General features: G+C 36.2%; 1 protein-coding gene across 5 annotated transcripts in view; it reads left to right on the forward strand.

Moving 5' to 3' along the window:
- LOC123562334 (multidrug resistance-associated protein 1-like) overlaps positions 1 to 22,340 on the forward strand; it is a 96,171-nt gene that overhangs the window by 60,412 nt on the left and 13,419 nt on the right. The window contains exon 22 of one of the 5 annotated variants that reach the window (XM_053537124.1): positions 955 to 1,265. The exons of 1 other annotated variant lie outside the window; for it this stretch is intronic. In XM_053537124.1, coding sequence (XP_053393099.1) covers positions 955 to 1,265 — 311 coding nt within the window. Of the gene's footprint in view, positions 1 to 954; positions 1,266 to 2,732; positions 3,044 to 9,029; positions 9,341 to 13,194; positions 13,506 to 22,340 lie in introns of all 5 variants that reach the window. 3 more of the 5 variants (XM_053537120.1, XM_053537123.1, XM_053537122.1) reach the window with 3 other exon arrangements.

Raw genomic sequence — 22,340 nt, forward strand, 5'->3', positions numbered from 1 at the left:
CTGGTCAAACCCATTATATTTGATGTAACTTTGTAGATTCCAATATTTTTATACCTCTTATCAGAACTGGAATGCATTTATGAAGTTAAAGAAGAGGTGTTATTTATTGTGAAACATGGACATTTGTCAATATTGTAGCCGCAAAACCTGGGACTCAACCATATTTGGCTGGGACTCAACATTTTTGGGAGTACTGAGTCCCAGGGACTCAGTGAAATTTTCAGAAAACGCGAACACTGTAAATACAAGACTACTGTGCTAAAGGTGTTGCAATGACACATAAGTTTGCATATTTGTAAGTCAATTTCAATTTAAAGACACTTGCTGCAGTTTCTTGTATGAGAGATGGGGCAAAATTTCCCAATGATAGAATTTGTTCAAACTTTGTTTATGAACACAGTTCCATCTTAGAAACAGAAACATGCAAAAACAGTCATAGATCACCATGTTTGTTTAGGAGCAATCTGCCTGTAAAACTGCATTTTTCTTCATATTTGCATATTCGAGGGCAGATAACTCCTGAACAAGCATGGTGACCTTCATTTTTTTGTTCACACTTCTGTTTCTAACATGACACTGTGTTCATATACAAAGTTTGAACAAATTCTATTATTGGGAAATTTTTTACCAAAAAGTGCCGCACGCGTCCTTAAGTTTTCAGGTATGGATTAAGCATTTCAGTGTTAAATTTACCCGTCCTCCTTGCTTCTGAGTTGCTTCTCATGCCTACATAATAAAGCATATGCTTCCCAAAAGAGGAAAAGCTACATTTAAGCTCTATATAAACAGACAGAGAGCACTTTGAGCAAACCTTCTATGTAAGCTGTATATATTAGGAGAAAGACAGACTTTAAAGTGTAATTGCTTTTGAAATATGTATATATACAGAAAAACATATCTAAAGAAAACAGTTTTGCAAAATCTCGTATGTTTTTAATGGCCATGTAATTTCAGGGGTGTTTTTGTTATGTGGTGCTCTAAGTTTGTTTGTCGGGAATGTCCGAGCAGGGCGTCGACTTCATAGGAGCATTTTGGAAAACATAGTTGCCTCCCCTATGTCATTTTTTGACACAACCCCGTCTGGGCGGATATTGAACAGGTTCGGCAAAGATATTGATACAGTTGATGTAATAATTGTACAAAATGTGCGACACTTCATAGGCAGCCTGTTGCAGATTTTAACTGTACCTATAGTGATAGGGTTCAGCACACCCTTGATACTTACTACCCTGGTTCCCATGGCAATACTCTACGTTTTTGTACAGGTTAGTGAACTCTTCTCTTTGTATGATACATTATTTCATACATTTTAAATAGGTTATGATTTTCGTAATGGTAAGTGTACTGAATCAGTAATGGAAGTGAAATGAAATTCTTCAGTATATAACCTCAGTAAATATTAAAGGTATATATATGTAACAAATAGTCCTAACAAAAAATTGGTCTGCAGGAATGCATTAAAACGAGACATTAGCCATGACTGTAGTAATCCTGTTAAAAAAAAAATTAAACAAGCAAAAGAATGTTGTAATTAAAAAGTTCTATAACATACAAAAAAGAAAATGAACTAAGCCCAAGTGACACAGGATAACTGTGCTAATTGTTTAGAAGAATAGATGAAACTTAATGAAAAATAATTTGATTTGTGCTCCTCTTAATACTATGATGTTTTGAAGCATTCAGTTAATATCTTACATCACTTACTGACATCACTAAAAGATAATACATTAACTAATTTTGTTATTGAAATTATCACACAAGTGCGCAGACCAGTATTTAGTACTGGCCCCAGGTTCCTGTCTTGGCTGCATATTTTTTCACATACTAAATGATGATGGCTTTACAGATAAGGTGAAGGCTTCACTTAATTAACAGAAGTTTATAAGATAGTTGTAACCTTTATTTTCCTCATTTCATGTCAAAATAACCAATGTCCATGTGTGTTAGTTTTTGAAATGTTACCTTTGATGTGTTATTCTATAGTTAAATATTTTTCATCATAATTATCAGTTTGATTTGTTTAATTTACATCCATGTTATTGCATGAGGCTGGTTTGAGTTTAGCCTCCATGTTATTGCATTAGGCTGGTTTGAGTTTAGCCAAACTGTGCAATTCTGCTTGAACATTTGCACATTTGGTGACTGTAGATATTTGCTCCATTTAAGTTAGTATTTATCTAAAAATGTCTAAAGTTTTGATGCAGTATGATAAAATGGCCTTATACTATTTGTTTCTTACCTGTATAACAACATTCTGAGTATTACATTCCAGACACAGTGTTTTACCATAGATTTGTATGTGTCTTTCTTAATTATGTACATGAAATATTTTGGCACTTTTTTCTTACGTTTCTCTTTAGAATTTTTTAAAATGGTAATGCACTTTGACCAATTTTGATATAGTTACAGGATTCCGCAAAATACTGTCAGTTGAATTCATCTTTAAAATGATAATAGTATGGGACAAATATATTTAATATATTCGGACTGCCGTAAGAAAGAAAAATGTAGTTTTGTACATGCTTTACTGTTGTGATGGAGCAAATATGTATGTTATCACTGAGTTTGCTTGCTGCCTGGTTTCCTTTCATTGATAACCTGTTCTGCATGTTGGGTGAAGTATGATGGGATAAAAGCATGAAATGTTCTGTAATTTTTCTAGAAAATCAAATATATGTTGTTGTGTTTCTAACTAGTTAGTTTCGAAGTCTCTAAACCTTGGTCTTTTACAGGAGTTTTTGTTGTTGCCGGTGCCCTGTCTCTATATATTGGTAATGTGCGAGCTGGGAGAACACTTCACGCTGCCATACTAGGCAATGTAGCTCGCTCCCCCATGAGCTTCTTTGATACAACACCTTTGGGTCGTATTCTGAACAGATTTAGCAAAGACATTGATATCCTTGACGTTACAATTGCACATAATTTCCAGATGTGGATTTCATGTTTTCTCCGCGTGATTACCGTGCCAATCATAGTCGGCATGAGCACGCCACTGTTTCTGACAACCATTTTTCCACTGTTGATATTCTACTTGGTTGTACAGGTGGGTTGGGAATGAGTTTTACATAAAAGTTTGAAAATCAATGGGGACACAGTAGTTTGAAAGTCTTTATACTGATATATAAAGCTTTTAGAGGCAAGACATATACATAGCTTTTTTTGATATTGCCCATTATTATATCAGTTTATCAAGACTTTATCACTCGTATTTATGGGACATGCAGTCCTTAAAATTAATTTGATGTTAGTCCTTGAAAACAGAAAAACAGCTTTCATTTTTAGCTCACTTGAGGTCATGATGAGCTATTATGATCATGCTGTGTCTGTCATGTGTGCATGCGTCTGTCCGTCCATCATAGACAATTTCTTTAAACAACATCTCCAAAAACACTGAATTTTGATGAAACTTGGCCTGAATGTTTCTTAGGTGGTCCTATACCAAAAGTGTTCAAAGGGTTTTGCTTGATTGCACATTGGGGTTGGCAGAGCTAAAAGTAGAAAAATCTTCAAACAACATCTCCTAAACAGCTGGTCTGATTTTGAAATAATTTCACACAAATGGTCTTTATATAACCTTCTACTAAGATTATTTAGATTATTCCGATATGTCCAACAACATGGCCGCCAGGGGACGTGGTCACTTTTCCCTATATGCTGGCCTGATTCTGAAATAATTTCATACAAATAGTCTTTACATAAAATTCAACCAAGATTGTTCAAATTATTCTGATTTGTAATAAAACATGGCCACCAGAGGGTTTGGTCACTTTTCCCTATATGTACATATTTGAAACTTTAAAATCTTCTTGTGTGAAACTGCTGGTCCAATTTTGAAATAGTTCTATACAAATGGTCCTTGTATGACCACCTACCAAGGTTGTGGAAACTTTAAAAATCTTGTGTGAAACTGCTGGCATGATTTTAGAATAATTTCACACAAAATGGTCTTTGTGTGACCTTCGACCAAGAATGTTAAAATTATTTTATTCGTCAAAAAGCATTTGCCACCAGAGGGCATGGTCACTTTCCCCTACATGTTTATAGTAGAAACTGAAAAAATATACATTTTGTATTTGTATGAAACTGCTGGGGGGAGTGGTCACTATTCCCTCTATGTATGTATTGGAAAAATCTTGTTTGATGTGTAGTGGAAAAATTATTGTTTGATACTGTCATATCACATCATTCCCCCAACTTCTTACTCAACCTCCATTCCTCCCAACCCCAAACACACATACACATTACCTGTCCATATTTATCTAGTAGCAGCTTTTAAAATATTCTTGTCAGAAACCACTGACATTATTTCAATATAATTTCACAGACATTTTCCTTGCATAACCATCTACCAAAACTGTTCATGCAATCAGGATAACTCTGGTGCCATCATGGCCCTCTTCAAGGAGTTTGAATATCAATGCAAATTCCTTGAAAACTGTTTTAGCATCAGCTTCTTTTGTGGAAAGGATTAATTTTAGAAAAGAAATAAAAAAAAAGATAATATGAAAGAAGATCACTTACCAGTTCAATGCATTCTTAGCTATGACACCATTTTGGAAATAGTTAAAAGAAATTTTTTGGGGAAAATTTTCAAGTAATTGTCTCAGGGGAAAAATAGTTATTAAAAAAAAAGCAGTGCTTGAAAAACTCCTTGTAAAGTAATTGAATTATACTGGGGTGTTTTGAGTGAACAATGTTTTCAATTTTCATTCTCTTTCATTCATCTGAAGGCTCCTCACACACAACTGTTGTTTACAGCTTTTAGCAATTGGCTCTTTCTGCTGGCATTAGCCATGTTGCAGTGTTTTCACCTATCTTGGTAACAGGTTAAATCATAATACAAGTGAAATACTTGATTATCCTTGGTCATAAGTGATGCAGACATAGAGAATACAAGTGAAATGCTACAGTTATCCTTGGTTACAAGCGATTCAGACATAGAGAATACAAGCGAAATGCTGGAGTTATCCTTGGTCATAAGCGATTCAGACATAGGGAATACAAGCGAAATGTTAGAGTTATCGTTGGTTACAAGCGATTCAGACATAGAGAATACAAGTGAGATGCTAGTTATCCTTAGTCACAAGCGATCCAGACAGAGAATACAAGCAAAATGCTAGAGTTATCCTTGGTTACAAGCGATTCAGACATAATGAATACAAGTGAAATGCTAGAGTTATCCTTGGTTACAAGCGATTCAGACATAGAGAATACAAGTGAAATGCTAGAGTTATCCTTGGTCATAAGCGATTCAGACAGAGAATACAAGTGAAATGCTAGAGTTACCATAGGTTACAAGCGATTCAGACATAGAGAATACAAGTGAAATGCTAGAGTTATCCTTGGTTACAAGCCATTCAGACATAATGAATACAAGTCAAATGCTAGAGTTATCCTTGGTCACAAGTGATTCAAACAGATAATACAAGTGAAATGCTAGAGTTATCCTTGGTCAAAAGCAGTTCAAACATAGATAATGCAAGTGAAATGCTAGAGTTATCTACAAGTGATTCAAACATAGATGATTCAAGTGAAAGGCTAGAAATAACCTTGGTGATTCAGACATAGATCATACAGGTAAAATGCTAGCATTATCCTTGGTCACAAGCAATTCAAACATAGATAATACAAGTAAATGGCTAGAGTTTTCCTTCATTACAAGCGATTCAAACATAGATAATACAAGTGAATGGCTAGAGTTTTCCTTCATTAAAAGCAATTCAAACGAGTTTTTCCTTCATTACAAGCGATTCAAACATAGATAATACAAGTGAATGGCTAGAGTTTTCCTTCATTACAAGCGATTCAAACATAGATAATACAAGTGAATGGCTAGAGTTTTCCTTCATTACAAGCGATTCAAACATAGATAATACAAGTGAATGGCTAGAGTTTTCCTTCATTACAAGCGATTCAAACATAGATAATACAAGTGAATGGCTAGAGTTTTCCTTCATTACAAGCAATTCAAACATAGATCATACAAGTAAAATGGCCAAGAACTACATGATTTGCTTGAGGCTGATATGGTTCTAAAGCAATCTGTGTTTAAGTGAGCATTTATTCACTGAATCTAACAAAGAGCATTTGCATAGTAACTTCACTATGTATTAATATATTAAAATGAAATCTTGCATATAGCAATTCAAGGGTTGGAGGATGGGGCTTATTGGGTCAGTACCAAGGTCTTTGCTACTATATTTACTGTTACATCCCAGTAAATAGATTTGGCTCGGAACCAGGTGCAGTAGAATTCGGTTTTGAGTATAACATTAAAAAAGCCTCTTATCTTTTCAGGGGTATGTATATTAATTGCTGGAGTCAGTCTTTATTCTGGATGTGTCCAAGCTGGAGGTGTGTTGCATAAGAACTCTTTACAAAATGTAGTTGCATCTCCTATGTTGTTTTTTGACACTACTCCTGTGGGACGGATTTTGAACAGGTTCAGCAAAGATATAGATGTCCTTGATATACTTATAGCCACTAATATAGATCACTGGATAAGCTGTATGTTAGAGGTTGTTGCTGTACCAATCATTGTAGGATACAGTACACCTTTGATACTTGTAATTCTTCTGCCACTTGCCATCCTCTACATCCTAATACAGGTTAGTGTTATACAGTATTTCTGTTTGACACCTGTAATGTATTTAAGCAACTTTCTCCCCTTCAAAAATTATGCCCCCGTAAAATATTGTGGCTTTCAGGAATGGAAATTTAACAACTATCTTCACATTTATTGATAACAATACACAGCAATGCACTTGTCATTTTTATATGCCCGTCTCTGAAAGAGTGGGGCGTATTATGTGAACACCCATGGCGGGCAGCGGCGTGTGGGTGGCATCCAAAGCATGTACGCTCTCTGAGTCTTAACAGTTTTCATCAGGTCTTCACCAAACTTGCTGACAATGTTTGTGGGCATAATATCTGGGCCAAGTTAGATAATCACCCAAATTGCCCGAGGCACTCTTGGATTATGGCCCTTGAATTACTTGAAAAACTGAGAAGTTAGCCTTGTCCGCTTTCTAAGTAGAATAGTTTTTATTTGATTGTTACCAAACTTGCTGACAATGTTTGTGAGCATAATATCTCGGCCAAGTTTAATAACCATCCAAATCGCTCCAGGCACTCGTGGATTATGGCCCTTGAATTACTAGAAAAATGGCGAATTTAGCCTTGTCCGCTCTCTAAGTTGAACAGTTTTCATCTGATCTTCACCAAACTTGCTGACAATGTTTGTGGGCATAATATCTCGGCCAAGTTTGATAACCACCCAAATCACCCCAGGCCCTCTTGGATTCTGTCCCATGAATTAGGCCAAGTTCGATGACGGGCGTATTTTGTGACAGCTGGCACTCTTGATATTTTGTAGAAAAATTTAAACATAAGAAACCAATTGATAAATCAAGCCAGTTCCACCATCACTTGCACAACATTTTGTTTCCCTTCCATTTGTCAACTGAATGGCATTTCTGCTGTGTATCAGTTTAGTTCGGTAGATTGGGAGTTACATTTACTCTAGTAAAGAACACAAATGCAACGTTTTTGCAGTTACTTGGTGATGTAGATGGGACATACACTCAGTTCCAAAAGAAAGTGTGCACTTAGTTTTCTGTTATTTTTTCTCGGTTAATTTCATGAAAACTTATAATGTTTGGTACCAAAATTTAAATCAGTTCATAAACAAATTGGTGTGCATTTTAGATTTTGAGTTATACCTGAGAGTTAGTGTATGAAAAAATGAAACAAAAACGTTGGGGAATTTTTTGAAATATTTAAACTTAAAAAGTGCACACTTTCTTTTGGAACTGAGTATATGACATCATAATATGAATAGAATATGAGGCAATAGCTACATTAAACATTCTGAAAACATTATTTGGAAAAAGACATTTATAACTTAGATCCAGTGTTTCGTTCTGGTACAAGAAAAAACAAAACTGAAAACTTGAATTAAATGCTTTTAGATATCATTACAACAAGCAGACAAATTCTGTCACAGTTTACATGATCAGAGGGGAAATACTTTAAGCTTTTAAATTTCAAAGTCAGTAAATTTGTATGCAAAACTGTTGAGTAATTTGGATAAGTGAGTACAGTGTCATGAAAGAAGGTGACTTCATCTATGTTAATGAAACTATAATTCATAATTAACTAAGACGCCCAAATCAGATAGAATTATTTATTGATATTAAATGATTTTGTAAGATCAGTTCCTGTAAGGAATTTTTAAAAAGTGGAATTGACTGACATATTTTCCTAATGGTCTTGTCATTAAAACAAAACTTCAAACAAGGGAAGATAAGTATGGTGTGCTGTTTTAGAGAAAATCTATAAGAACATAGTTTATGAATCTTTGCTCAAATAAGGAAACGTATTAGATAACACCTTTCATGTAACAGTATACATGCACCAGACAAATATTGCCCACCAGACAAAAATAGTGATAGCATAAGTAAATGAAAAGTATAGAATATGATTCTCTTTCTTTTTTTCAATAATATCAGGAAAAAATATCATTTTCCAAGGCAGCCAGGATTGATGTCAATTTTCTTCCTTGTAGTTGCTAGACGAGAGCAGTTTAGTTATTCTGGATTTCTTCTCTTCATATATTTTCTGGATATATCCTCTTTTTCCTTTGAAAGTCCACACGTTTCTTGGATATATCCTCTTTCTCTTCATATATTTTCTGGATATATCCTTTTTTTCCTTTGAAAGTCCACACATTTCTTTGATATAGCCTCTTTTCCTTCATATAATTTCTGTATATATCCTCTTTTCCTTTGAAAGTCCACACATTTCTTTGATTTTCTGGGTATAGATGGGTGATGTTACTTGTGCCATATTACTGATTTTGATGAATCTTCTCTTGATAATTATTCTGGTTCTGACTTCTGATAGTGTACCCACTTCTGACATTTTCTACTTGTTCCTCTTCCTTTCTGTCATAGTCTGGTAGTCTGTCATTTTACATTATAGCAGTTCACCATTATTTAGATAAGAATGTGTGTGTTGATTTGTTACAGGAGTCTTCATATTTGTTGGTGCTATCTGTCTGTATGTTGGCAGCGTCAGTGCAGCAAGACAATTCCATGCTGGCATAGTGCACAACATCCACCGTTCACCAATGAGCTTCTTTGATACGACACCGCAGGGCCGTATACTTAACAGATTTGGCAAAGACATTGATGTTATAGATAACGCATTAGTCTCCATCATCTCTGGCTTTATCAGTTGTGTTCTTGGTGCGATAAAAGTCCCGATCGCAATTGCAATGAGCACACCCCTATTTTTGACCACATTAATTCCTCTTGGCATATTCTACTTCCTTATACAGGTGGGTTTTGTCAAAGGTTTGAAACGTAATTTTGTTTCAGCATTTCCTTATTAAAGCTACTGACCTAACTAACGCACATTGCCATTTGAAAAAATCAGATTTCAGCCAGAAAACATTGAATTATAATAATCCACATATTTTTTACCCTTCTATCACTATCAGTAATGGTGCAGTTGATCTCTGGTTATTATAAAATTACCAGTAATTGTTACTGATTGCATAAATTGTATTATCCTTAAAGAATTATAATAAGATAAACATATTTTAAGTGAAAAATGTATTTCAGTTAAAAAAAATAAAAACAATCCAGGCAGACATTCACTTTTCTACTTTGATACTAGTACTCATATGACTATTGTAACCTATAGGGGATTTAAGTGTAATCAACATAAGGTCTAAATATATATTAATGTTAAAGAATATATCCCATGTCTTATGATAAAAAAATTATGAAACTTGGCATCTAAATTTGATAAATGCCCTGGGTGCATCAATAGAACAAAATGCTATGTGCCGAATAAATGCCAGGTTTGATATTCTTCCTTTATATTGAAACTGTCTATATGTATGGGTTTTCCTGAAGAAAAAAAGTTTGGTGCTGCACTGCAAATCACATACCCCTCACCACTGTGAGTTTGAAACCTGGCAAACAATGTAGAATTCCTTCATGTGAGATGCCCATCAAGTGGGCTTATGAATGGTCAGTATTTTTTACACAGGTTTTCACTTATGCCTGAAATGATGCCCAGAGAGGCAAGTGGGTCTTCCTCTGCCATTTAATGCTGGCAAGTCCCATATCAGGTACAAATAATAACAAATTGATTATATTCATTAATATCAAGTCATACAAACAAAAACACTTTCACAATCTTCAATAACACTTAGTCACATATTAAAGTTAAATTACAGAACATCAAAAGGTGTAATGAGTGCAACTTTGAAATTAATTAATTGAAATGCAGAAATGCAAAAGACATAGCTGCCAGAGGATATGATCACTTTATTATGGAAACTAAAAATATCTTGTCAGAAACCTGTGGCGCAATTTCAAAATAATTTCAAAAACGTTTTCCTTAGATGATCCTGTACCAAAAGTATTCAAGCAATAACAGTAACCACTATTGTATTATAAACAGGGAAAATCATACAGAATTACATGATGACTTCTGCCAGATACCATCAGATACTGGAAAACTCCTAGGATAGAATATTCATTTACATTGTGGCTTGATTTCTGTTTTGTAATGACACATTATGTTGTAGTGTGTTTCCTGTCTGGATGTTGTAAATCTTTTTTTTTCAGTAGTTGACATGGATTTTTGTCAGCATCAAATGGTTCTCATAGTGATCTTTGTTAATAGATTGGTTTTTACTCTGTCAGTAAATGGTCATTTGTTTGATAATGGTAATGGTTCTAATACAAGTTGTATCTGTTAATTCTCTATATTGATCTACAATGGTGTTTAATGTTGTAACGTGCTTATTGTTGGGCTGCTTGGTCTCTATCATCTGTGGGTTTCTATCTATGTTTTCATTATTATCTTCTCTGAAATTATGTTCAAGTAGCATTAGTATCTAATTTGTTAATCTTCTCTCTGGTTAAAGTTAAACTGAAAAATAGGAGTCATTTTGCACACAGTTTTTGCACCGTTATATATTAGAAAGTGTCATTTTAATGTTTGCAGGTCATGTTATGTTTGTGGTACCAGTTACATACAAGATAAACTCCATAGAGTTGGATATATCTATACAACACTTAAAGTTATGTTATGTTGCCTGGTATTATGTAGCTAGGATACCAGTTACACATATGCTACCTGACAGTGTCTGTTAGATGCTAGATATTTTATTACAATGACTGCATGTCTAGAAACTAGATAGTCACTCCCTGTATCGCATGTTCTTTATTTTCCTACTAAAATGGTAATTATAGAAACGGCTAGGTTTGTCTGTGAGAAAAATGTGATTTAATGTCTTCATTGTAACAGGAAATTACATTCTTAATTAGGTCTTCCTGTTCAGGTTAGTTTTCTTTGTACAATGTAGATTAAATGAGTGGTGGGGACATATAGATTTGCTCTTGTCTGTCCTTCCTTCCAAGAATGTTGTGTCGCGCCTAGCTCCAAAAGTATTTGACGTAGAGTCACAAACCTTTACAGGAATGTTGGTCAGCATGTGTAGTTGTGCACCTGGGGTTTCGCGTCCGGATTCATTCAGTCGTGTAGGAGTTATGGCCCCTGACTTAGTAAAAATTGGTCATTTTAGTGTTGTGTCATGCCTAGCTCCAAAAGTATTTGACGTAGAGTCACAAAACTTTACAGGAATGTTGGTCAGCAGTTGTTGTTGTGCACCTGGGGTTTCGCGTCCGGATTCATTCAGTTGTGTAGGAGTTATGGCCCCTGACTTAGTTAAAAATTTGTCATTTTAATGTTGTGTCGCGCGTGGCTCCAAAAGTATTTGACCTAGAGTCACCAAAGTTTACAGGAATATTGGTCAACATGTGCAGTTGTGCACCTGGGGTTTCGCGTCCAGATTCATTCAGTATTGTAGGAGTTATGGCCCCTGACTTAGTTAAAAATTGGTCATTTAAATGTTCAGTTGTGTCGCGCCAAGCTCCAAAAGTATTTGACCTAGAGTCACCAAAGTTTACAGGAATGTTGGTCAGCATGTGCAGTTGTGCACCTGGGGGTTCATGTCCGGAATCATTCAGTCGTGTAGGAGTTATGGCCCCTGTCTTAGTTAAAAATTGGTCATTTTAATGTTGTGTCGTGCGTAGCTCCAAAAGTATTTGACTTAGAGTCACAAAAGGTTACAGGAATGTTGGTCAGCATGTGCAGTTGTGCACCCAGGTTTCACGTTCGGATTCATTCCATCGTGTAGGAGTTATGGCCCCTGACCTAGGAAAAAATTATCATTTTAATGTTTTGTTGCGCGTAGCTCCAAAAATATTTTACCTACAGTCATCATTTCACTACACAAGCCCAGACTTCTTGTCCAGACTTACTAAAAAAAAAAGTTTGTGAAACATATATGTTAAAATGTACTTGACCTAGAATCATAAAACATTAGAGGATTGTTTTATAGCCTATGAAGTGTTCTCTTTAGGATTTTACTCAGCTATGCCAGAGTTATGGCCAACTACGTGAAAAATACACATAAGGTTCTTAAAAGTTTGTGTTGCAAACATCTTAAAAATTGTTTTAACCTGAGTCATTAAACCATGTTACAGTGGCAGGAGTGGTGGCACCTGTGTCCTATAGACACACATCTAGTTCCTGGACTGAATTCCTTGAAGACAGAAAATTGGGTGCTGTCCTCGCCACAAAGTGTCAGCTGGGCATTCTTGGTACTTTTCTCAAACACTTAGCCCAAATGCTCTTTTACACGGACCAAGTGTGTAAGTAAGGCACACTCAGGACTTTGGGTGAAGTGTTTGAAGACAGTATTGATAAAGTCGGGCAGACTTCTTGTGCTGAGGAAAGCACTCATATTTCTGTTTTCTCCATTTCTTATTTTATTAAAATTCACCAAGTAACAAGTAAAATACAAAAAGTAGGTTGAAATATTTTGCATGGAAAAGCTAGCTTTAAGGGCAAGTGCATCAGAGCATCGGTTACCGCAAACTGCTTATGCCTTCAACATTGATTCACTCAAACTTTGCACCTATGGTTATAGTTGGTGTGGTTTACAAGCCTCTTGTTACATAATGCGATTGTTTGACCACTCACATTTTGATTCCTTAACATCGTAATAATACCTTTACTTTGATTAACTGATCCATGTCTAACCTACGTGAGATGCTGTTTTAGTAGGAAAAACCATCATTCAGTCTGTTGGAACTTGCTTTATTTCAGGTGTTTTGACAATTGGTGCTTCTGTCAGCCTATACAAAGGTGTCCTCAAGGCAGCGGGAAACCTTCACGCTGCACTCTTGTACAACATTGCTCGCTCTCCAATGAGCTTTTTTGATACAACACCTATGGGACGTATTCTTAACAGATTCGGCAAGGATGTTGATGTTTTGGATAATATGTTAGCCTTTATAATCAGAGGAGTAATAATGTGCTTCCTCGGTGTTATCTCAGTGCCAATTATTATTGGAATGAGTACACCCCTGTTTCTCACAACATTGATCCCTCTAGGAATATTCTACATGATTGTGCAGGTTGGTTTCATTGTTAATACAGGGATTTGCATGAAAAGCAGATTTGGAAGAAAGGAGGGGAAGACATAATGGTGATGGGGATGTTGTTGATCATTTTGAAGTGGTAGATTGAAAGAGCAAAGAAATTGTATGTGGGATTAGGGTTATAAAATATGTGGTGAGAATGGACCTTCTCAGTACATACTTTTTGAGTCCTAGTATGTAAATAACTGACATTTTGACATTACACATCATTACATTTGATGCATAAAAGCTCAATGAATGTTCTGGTTCTGGAAATGTATTGTCAGCTCTAACACACTGTACTTACTGCAATGCTGCATTTCAGTAACAAAATTTAATGAAACAGTTCAAGTAAATGTACTTAAGATTCAGAATCACAGCTGTAGTCATTACCTCTGACACACAATTTAACCCCCAAAAATACCAGTGGGGATTGCTTTTTTGCAGAAGTTGGGCATATATTTAGGCAGCTAATTAAATAAAGTGTTCCAAAAAATGGGAAGGGGTGAGTAAACATGAGGGAATATATTTATATATTGATATTCACAATTACAAGTACACATTTTCTCCAGATGCCTCTAAACTGAAACACAGAATTTCAATTACGTTTAACTTACACTTTGCTTGTTTTACATACAAAGTATTGAATTACAATTACATGTTATATGAAAAGTTTTATTCTTAATGATATGGCTGACCTATGAATTATACAGACTCATTACTTGGTGAATACCAATATTACTTGGTATATGAAATAGACCTAGCATAAGTGAAGATATTTAGTGCTGCACACCACACTACAATAAGTGTATATTTAGCCCCACACAAAACTTCTGTCTTAGGCCATGAAAAATGGTTCTATATTACTTCCCATTGCACAAATGACCACACTGGTCAGAGAGAAATCTTGCCACACAGTCCAGCTTATTTTGTCACTTTCTTGAAATCCTAGTCCCTGTCACTTGATATTTCCCTCGGCTGTAATAATAAGCTTTGCTTCTGTTTAGATAACCTAATTGTGTTGTTTCTTAAAGACAGACTTTCCACAGGTTAGCTATTGAAGAAGGTCATAGAGAGACTGAGAAAACTCCAGGAAGAATCTGTCTTTTCAATAACCATTGAATTCATATAGGTTCCTCACATGTTGGATGCTGATACCCTAATAGAAAAAGACTTGCAACAGTGGAGCATTCGCCATAACTGGACACAGTATTGTCCTAACTCATCCTTCTAGTTGATAGATTGACCCATCATACACTTCATGTACATCATACACCCCATGTACTTTCAGGCATTCTGGAGGCATTCTCTGCTTTCCTTATGGCAGTCTGTGGCATCAAAGCTTCTAGGAAGATATATCTGGCCATTCTGAAAAATCTCCTCCATCTACCAATGAGTTTTCATGAATCCAACCTAAGCGGTCGAGTTTTGAATCGTCTTTCTGAAGATATGGCCACAATAGACTATGTTGTACCATTTACTGTTCGGTCCATGATCAATGTGACTTTGCAAGCTGTTGCAAGTTTGGGTATCATTGTGGCAACTTTACACTTGTTTCTTGTTGTTGTTCCTCCTCTGGGAATCATATATTTCTTTGTACAGGTAACTTTGTTTATGCTAATTTGCATGTAATATTTCGCTAAGTTTGTTATGCCTTTATGAATGTTAACTTTAAGAGTAACAAAGCATTTTAAAATTTTCAGTAATTTCCAAATGTCCTTTAAGCACACCTGAGCATAGAGTGCTGAAGGTGAGCTATTGTGATCACCTTTGTAATGTCCCTAGTCTTTGTCTGTTATCTGTAGTTACTAGTAACAATTTTACTGTTAACACTAGACAGTGATTATACCCTTAGATACAAAGTATATGGGGGCTATCAGGGTTAGACACTAACTTATTTGAACAAGGTTCCCAAAGGAATCTCTTCTTTTTAAATCTGGGGGTCCTCCTCAGGCTTTGGGATCCCTCATAATATGATATATAAAAACAATCACAACAGGTGTCTTATGAGAAGTTACGGTCGTGACCCCAGTGGGATTCGAACCCGCAACCTCTGTATTGAGTGGCAGACACCTTAACTCCTACAGAAGAATGTATCCAAACTGATATCAATTTACATGTTTGCCAATGTCAAGACAAGGTCTCGACTTGGAGACACTTGTATCTTATAGATATAATCATTGTCAAGTCTGTTGTGACAACCACTAAAAATTATAATATCAAAAAAAAAAATTCTTGAAATTCTTGACTTCTCTTCATATATTTTAAAATATAAAATCTTAATATTACCTGGCATTTATATTTCCGATGATACAAAATTAATTGTAGTTTCTCTTTGAGGTTTGAAGATATAAAAGTGTTAAAGTAAGGGAATTATATTTTTAGGCATAAAATTCTGTTTTGGATTACTTTCACATTGAAATTCATATACAACTCCATTTTGATGTTTGAAAGTTTGATTTATAGTTAATAGACTTATCTTCCGAATCGGAATCGGTAAGTATTTATATAAAAAAAACAACCATCAAACTGAATAACACTACAAAAATAACGGATCGTAAAATTTCTGAAAGTGCAAAAAGATCGCTGAGATCGAGACTCGTAACCGACTACAGTATTCTTGTGCTAAAAATTAAAATATTTTTAGATAATATTAAGTAATATTTTGATGATCAAACGTTGGTACATCACGGGTGACTTCCGCTGCAGTTAACTCTTGGGGTGTCATAAAATATTTGAAAGCCGCGGACCTTCTGTTTTGATTAACACTTTCCGTTATGTAAGGCAAAGAGCTATAAAAATAAATATATTTTATACTTCTTTGTGTAAGGCCATAAATTCCAAGCCATCGTAAACACAAATTGTTGTTCAGGGGAAATCTGCGTGTATCACGCGTGACCTTCATGACCTAACACATTTAAAAATACTTAGATGTTAAATGGTTGTTATTTTTAGAACGAGGAAAGTCCCGCGAACCGGCCAGTTGCAAGCAGTTTTCTCAGTAATTTTCCATGACGTAGCGTCGTGCACATGTAGGAAAAAAACCCGGTGTCTTTCTTTGAAAAGTACCCGATATATTTAAATAGTAACCACATGATCTTGTACGTAAATAATGATGACGAAATCCCATATTTTGAGTTAGTAAACATCCGGAATTTGTTTCTTTAGGAAAAGAACGAAAATAAAGCGATTGATTATGAGACACGGGATAAAACGATTCTGTTCAAATGGCCGTTAATCGGTATTATACGTTTCTGTCGGGTAACCGATAGACACGGGTGAATACGTTTCTGTCTGGTAATCGATAGATACGGTGATAAACGTATCGATGTGGGAAAGGGTTAATTAATTAAATTAAAATACTTTTCAAACAAGTATTTATCTTTTACTTTTTGGATATCATTGACAAAAAAATAGGTATCCAGCCGGAATCCCAGCTTATAGTTGTTCCTCCTCAAAATTTGGGATCCTCGGGCCCCCGGGACACCGTTAGTGTCGAACCCTGGCTATATTGCAGTCATGCATGTCTGTCAGTTGGCACAGCCATCCGTCTGTCTGTGCGTATTCATGTCCGCTGCATATCTCTTAAACCACTTTGAAGATCTTCATAAAACTAGCATTAAATATTAACCATATCAATACAATGTGCAGAGCGCACATCACAGGTCACGGTCAAAATTGTTCAAATAATTGAATTCCACATAGAACTCTGGTTTCCATGGCTTAAAAAACCTTCTTTTCCAAAACCGCAAGGCATAGAGCCTTGACATTTGGCTGGTGACATCATCTAATGGTCCTCTATGAAGATTGTTCAAATTTAACTATGATGCCCCTGGGGTGAAAAGAGGAGAATGTTCAAATTATGCCCCTAGTCTGAAAAGAGGCCCTGCCCCAGGGGTCCCAAGTTTTACATAGACTTATATAGGAAAAAACTTTAAAAGTCTTCTTGTCTGAAACCATAAGACCTAGGCCTTAAATATTTGGTACGTTGCATTGCCTTGTGGTCCTCTACCAAGATTGTTCAAATTATTATCAATTATTACCCTGGGGTGTAAAGAGGCCCCGCCGGGGGGTCCCAAGTTTAGCATAGACTTGTAAAGGAAAAAACTTTAAAAATGTTCTTGTCTGAAACTGCAAGGCCGAGGCTTTTGATATTTGGTATATTGCATTGCCTAGTGGTCCTCTACCAAGATTATTGTTGAGCCCGCTTGTGGTGAGTTCGACTTAGTCGCCACTTTTGGCAGTTCAGTGTATGTGTGTGCATGCATCCGTCCGTTCGTGCGTGCATGCGTGCATCTGTCTGTCCAATTTTCTCCGGACTATAACTTTGACATGCATGGACCAATCTTGTTTATATTTGGCATGAATTTTTACCTCAATGAGAAGGCGTGTCATGCGCAAACCCCATGTTCGTATCTCAAAGGTCAAGGTCACAGTTTGAGGTCAAAGGTCAAATTGAAGTTTGTCCGGAGCATTTCTTCTTCATGCATGGTTGGATTTTGATGTAACTTGGCATGAATGTTCACCATTATGAGACGGAGTGTCGTGCACAAGAACCAGGTCCCTAGGTCTAAGATCAAGGTCACACTTGACAGCTGGCAGGCTTGGCATTCTGCCCGTGGGCATATTTGTTCAAATTATGCCCCTGAGGTGAAAAGAGGCCCTATCCAGGGTTCCCAAGTTTTACATAGATTTATATGGGTAAAAACTTTAGAAATCCTCTTGCCTGTAAATACAAGACCTAGGTCTTTGGTATTTGGTATGAAGCATTGCCTTGTGGTCAATTATATGTGTTATATAGGAAAATACTTAAAAAATTATCTGATCATATTTCCTACACTATTTAATTATAATTACCTGATGACCCCAAGTAGGATTTACTTGACTGTGACCTTGACCTGCTTTCTTGTTTTTAGCTCGTGCTCAAAGGTGAGCTTTTGTGATTGCCCTGTGTCCATGGTCGTCATATCTTACTGCTGAATATTTAAATATTCTCAAAACATTGTTCCCCTTCACTTTTCATGTAAAACAACTCTTTTTTGTAAGGATTGGTGATGATCGATTTTTTTTTAGCATCACCTGAGCACAAAGTGCTCAAAGGTGAGCTTTTGTGATCGCCCTGTGTCTGTTGCCGTCCGTCGTCGTCAGCAATTTGACTGTTAACAGTCTAGAGGTCACAATTTTGGCTCAATCTTAATGAAACTTGGTCAGAATGTTACTCTCAATAAAATCTTGGATGAGTTCGATATTGGATCATCTGGGGTCAAAAATTAGGTCACCAGGTCAAATCAAAGGAAAAGCTTGTTAACACTGTAGAGGCGACATTTATGACTTTATCTTCATGAAACCTGGTCAGAATGTTAATCTTGATGATCTCAAGGTCCAGTTTGAACCTGGGTCATGTAGGATAAAAAAAACTAGGTCACCAGGTCAAATCAAAGGAAAAGCTTGTTAACACTGTAGAGGCCACATTTATGACCATATCTTAATGAAACTTGATCAGAATGTTAATCTTGATGATCTATAGGTCACGTTAAAATCTGGATCAGGTGGGGTTAAAATTTAGGTCACTAGGTCAAATCAAAGGAATAGCTAGTGAACACTCAAAGGAAAAGCTTGTTAACACTAGAGGCCACATTTTTGACTGTATCTTCATGAAACTTAGTCAGAATGTTAACCTTGATGATCTTTAGGTCAGGTTCGAATCTTGGTCATGTGGGGTCAAAAACTAGGTCACCGGGTCAAATCAAAGGAAAAGCTAGTTGACACTTTAGAGGCCACATTTATGACCATATCTTAAAGAAACTTGGTCAGAATGTTAATCTTTATGATCTTTAGGTCAATAGGTCAGGTGAGCGATACAGTGCCTTCATGGCCCTCTTGTTTAAGATACAACCTTGAAATTTGAATGACTTATACAGTTTCGCACTGATTTTAAAATTGACTTTCAGTGACCATGAATGTGACCTACTGACATACTTTCTTGATATTTTAGCATCAGTCTGACATTTGAAACATGTAGCTCATATTACTCAGGTGACGGATCCAGGGTCATCATGACCCTCTTGTTGAACTTAATAACTTCAGCTTCAAGTTTTGCATGCAAGTTACTGTCTCCAAAACTAATGCAGATACTGGATTGAAACCCTATAGATATTAAACATTTAGGGTGATATTCCTGCTTCTGGGACAGTTCAAATAGTCCAGCATTGGCTATCTTATGGACAGCTCTTGTTATGTTTTTGTAATAACGTCCAGCCCTAAAATTGAAAAAGAACAATCCATAATTGTTTAAGTCATTTTTATATGAGCCCACTATGGATTGCCATTTGCAATTAAATCTAAGGGAAACAGCTATTGTGAAGGAATGAATTTAACAACTTTATGAAATCATCATGATTCATCCTTGAAAAAGAGAACATTAAAGTTGTTAAATGAACAATATCTTTACCAACATTTTACTTGTCTTAGCTGTTTTACCTTTTAATACTGCCCCATATCATACCTTACTGCTGAATATTTAAATATTCTCAAAACATTGTTCCCCTTTACTTTTCATGTAAAACTGTTAACACTCTAGAGGTCACAATTTTAGTCCAATCTTAATGAAACTTGGTCAGAATGTTACTCTCAATAAAATCTTGGACGAGCTTGATATTGGGTCATCTGGGGTCAAAAACTAGGTCACCAGCTCAAATCAAAGGGAAAGCTTGTTAACACTTTAGAGGCCACATTTATGACTTAATCTTCATGAAACTTTGTCAGAATTTTAATCTTGATGATCTCCAGGTTAGGTTCGAATCTGGGTCAGGTGGGGTCAAAAACTAGGTCACCAGGTCAAATCAAAGGAAAATCTTGTTAACACTCAAGAGGCCACATTTATGATGTATCTTCATGAACGGTTGTCAGAATGTTAATCTTGATGATCTTTAGGTCAGGTTCAAATCTAGGTCAAGTGGAGTCAGAAATTAGGTCACTAGGTCAAATCAAAGGTAAAGCTTGTTAACACTCTAGAGGCCACATTTAGGACTATATCTTAATGAAACTTGGTCAGAATGTTAACCTTGATGACCTTTAGGTCAAGTTTAAATCTGGGTCAGGTGGGATCAAAAGCTAGGTCACCAGGTCAAATCTGAAGGAAAAGCTAGTTAACTCTCTAGAGGCCACATTTATGACCATACCTTAATGAAACTTGGTCAGAATGATAATCTTGATGATCTTTAGATCAAGTTCAAATCTGGATCAGGTGGGGTCAAAAACTAGGTCGCTAGGTCAAATCAAAGGAATAGCTAGTGAACACTCTAGAGGCCACATTGATGACCATATCTTAATGAAACTTGGTCAGAATGTTAATCCTGACGATCTTTAGGTAAAGTTTAAATCTTGGATAGGTGGGGTCAAAAACTAGGTCACCAGGTCAAATCAAATGTAAAGCTTAACACTCTAGAGGCCACATTTATAATAATATCTCTATGAAACTTGGTCAGAATGTTAATCTTGATGATCTTTAGGTCAAGTTCAAATCTAGGTCAAGTGGAGTCAGAAACTTGGTCACCAGGTCAAATCAAAGGAAAAGCTTGTTAACACTCTAGAGGTCACATTTATGACTGTATCTTCATGAAACTTGATGATCTTTAGGTCAAGTTTGAATCTGGGTAATGTGGAATGTGACCTACTGACCTACTTTTTTGGTTTTTTTAGATACGGCCTTGAAATTTGGATGACATGTACAGTTTTGCACACCGATCTTAAAACTGACTTCAGTGACCATGAATGTGACCTACTGACTTACTTTCTTGAGGTGAGCGATACAGGGCCTTCAGGGCCCTCTTGTTAACAAGATGGACCTAACTGTCATCTCTTTTTAGCCCACCATCATCAGATGGTGGGCTATTAAAATCACTCTGCGTCCGTGGTCCGTCCGTCCGTCATTCCGTCCGTCCGTCCGTCCGTTAACAATTTCTCGTTATCGCATCTCCTCAGAAACTACTGGGGGGATTTTGACCAAACTTTGTCAGAATGATGTATTGGTACCCTAGTTGTGTCCCCCTGAAATTCAGACTGGTTCAACAATTTATGAGTGAGTTATGGCCCTTTGTTTATTTCTATATTTTACATAGATTTATATAGGGAAAAACTTTGAAAACCTTCTTATCCAAAACCACAGAGCCTAGGGCTTTGATATTTGGTTTGAAGCATCATCTAGTGGTCCTCTACCAAGATGATACAAATTATTTCTCTGGGGTCAAATATGGCCCCGCCCTGGGGGTCACATAGTTTATAATGACTTATATAGGGAAAAACTTTGAATAACCCCTTGTCCAAAACCACAGGGCCTAGGGCTTTGATATTTTGTATGTGACATCATCTAGTGGTCTTCAACTAAGATTATTCATATTATACCCCTAGGGTCAAATATGGCCCCGCCCTGGGGGTCATATGATTTACATAGACTTATATAAGGAAAAACTTTGAAAATCTTCTTGTCCAAACCACAAAGCCTAAGGCTTTGATACTTGTAATGTAGCATCATCTAGTGGTTCTCTACCAAGTTTGTTCAAATTATCGCCCTAGGGTCAAAAATGGCCCCGCCCCAGGGGTCACATGGTTCATATAGACTTATATAGGGAAAAGCTTTTAAAATGTTCTTGTCAATAACTACAACATTCAAATTTGGACCACATGTATATTTTTGAGTGGCAAGATGACCCTTGACATGAGTTGACCTTGATTTTGACCTAGTGACCTACTTTCACATTTCTGTAGCTACAGCCTTCAAATTTGGACCACATGTATATTTTTGAGTGGCAAGATGAACCTTGACATGAGTTG

The sequence above is a fragment of the Mercenaria mercenaria genome, chromosome 2, assembly GCF_021730395.1.
Source record: "Mercenaria mercenaria strain notata chromosome 2, MADL_Memer_1, whole genome shotgun sequence".
Classification (NCBI taxonomy): Eukaryota; Metazoa; Mollusca; class Bivalvia; order Venerida; family Veneridae; genus Mercenaria; species Mercenaria mercenaria.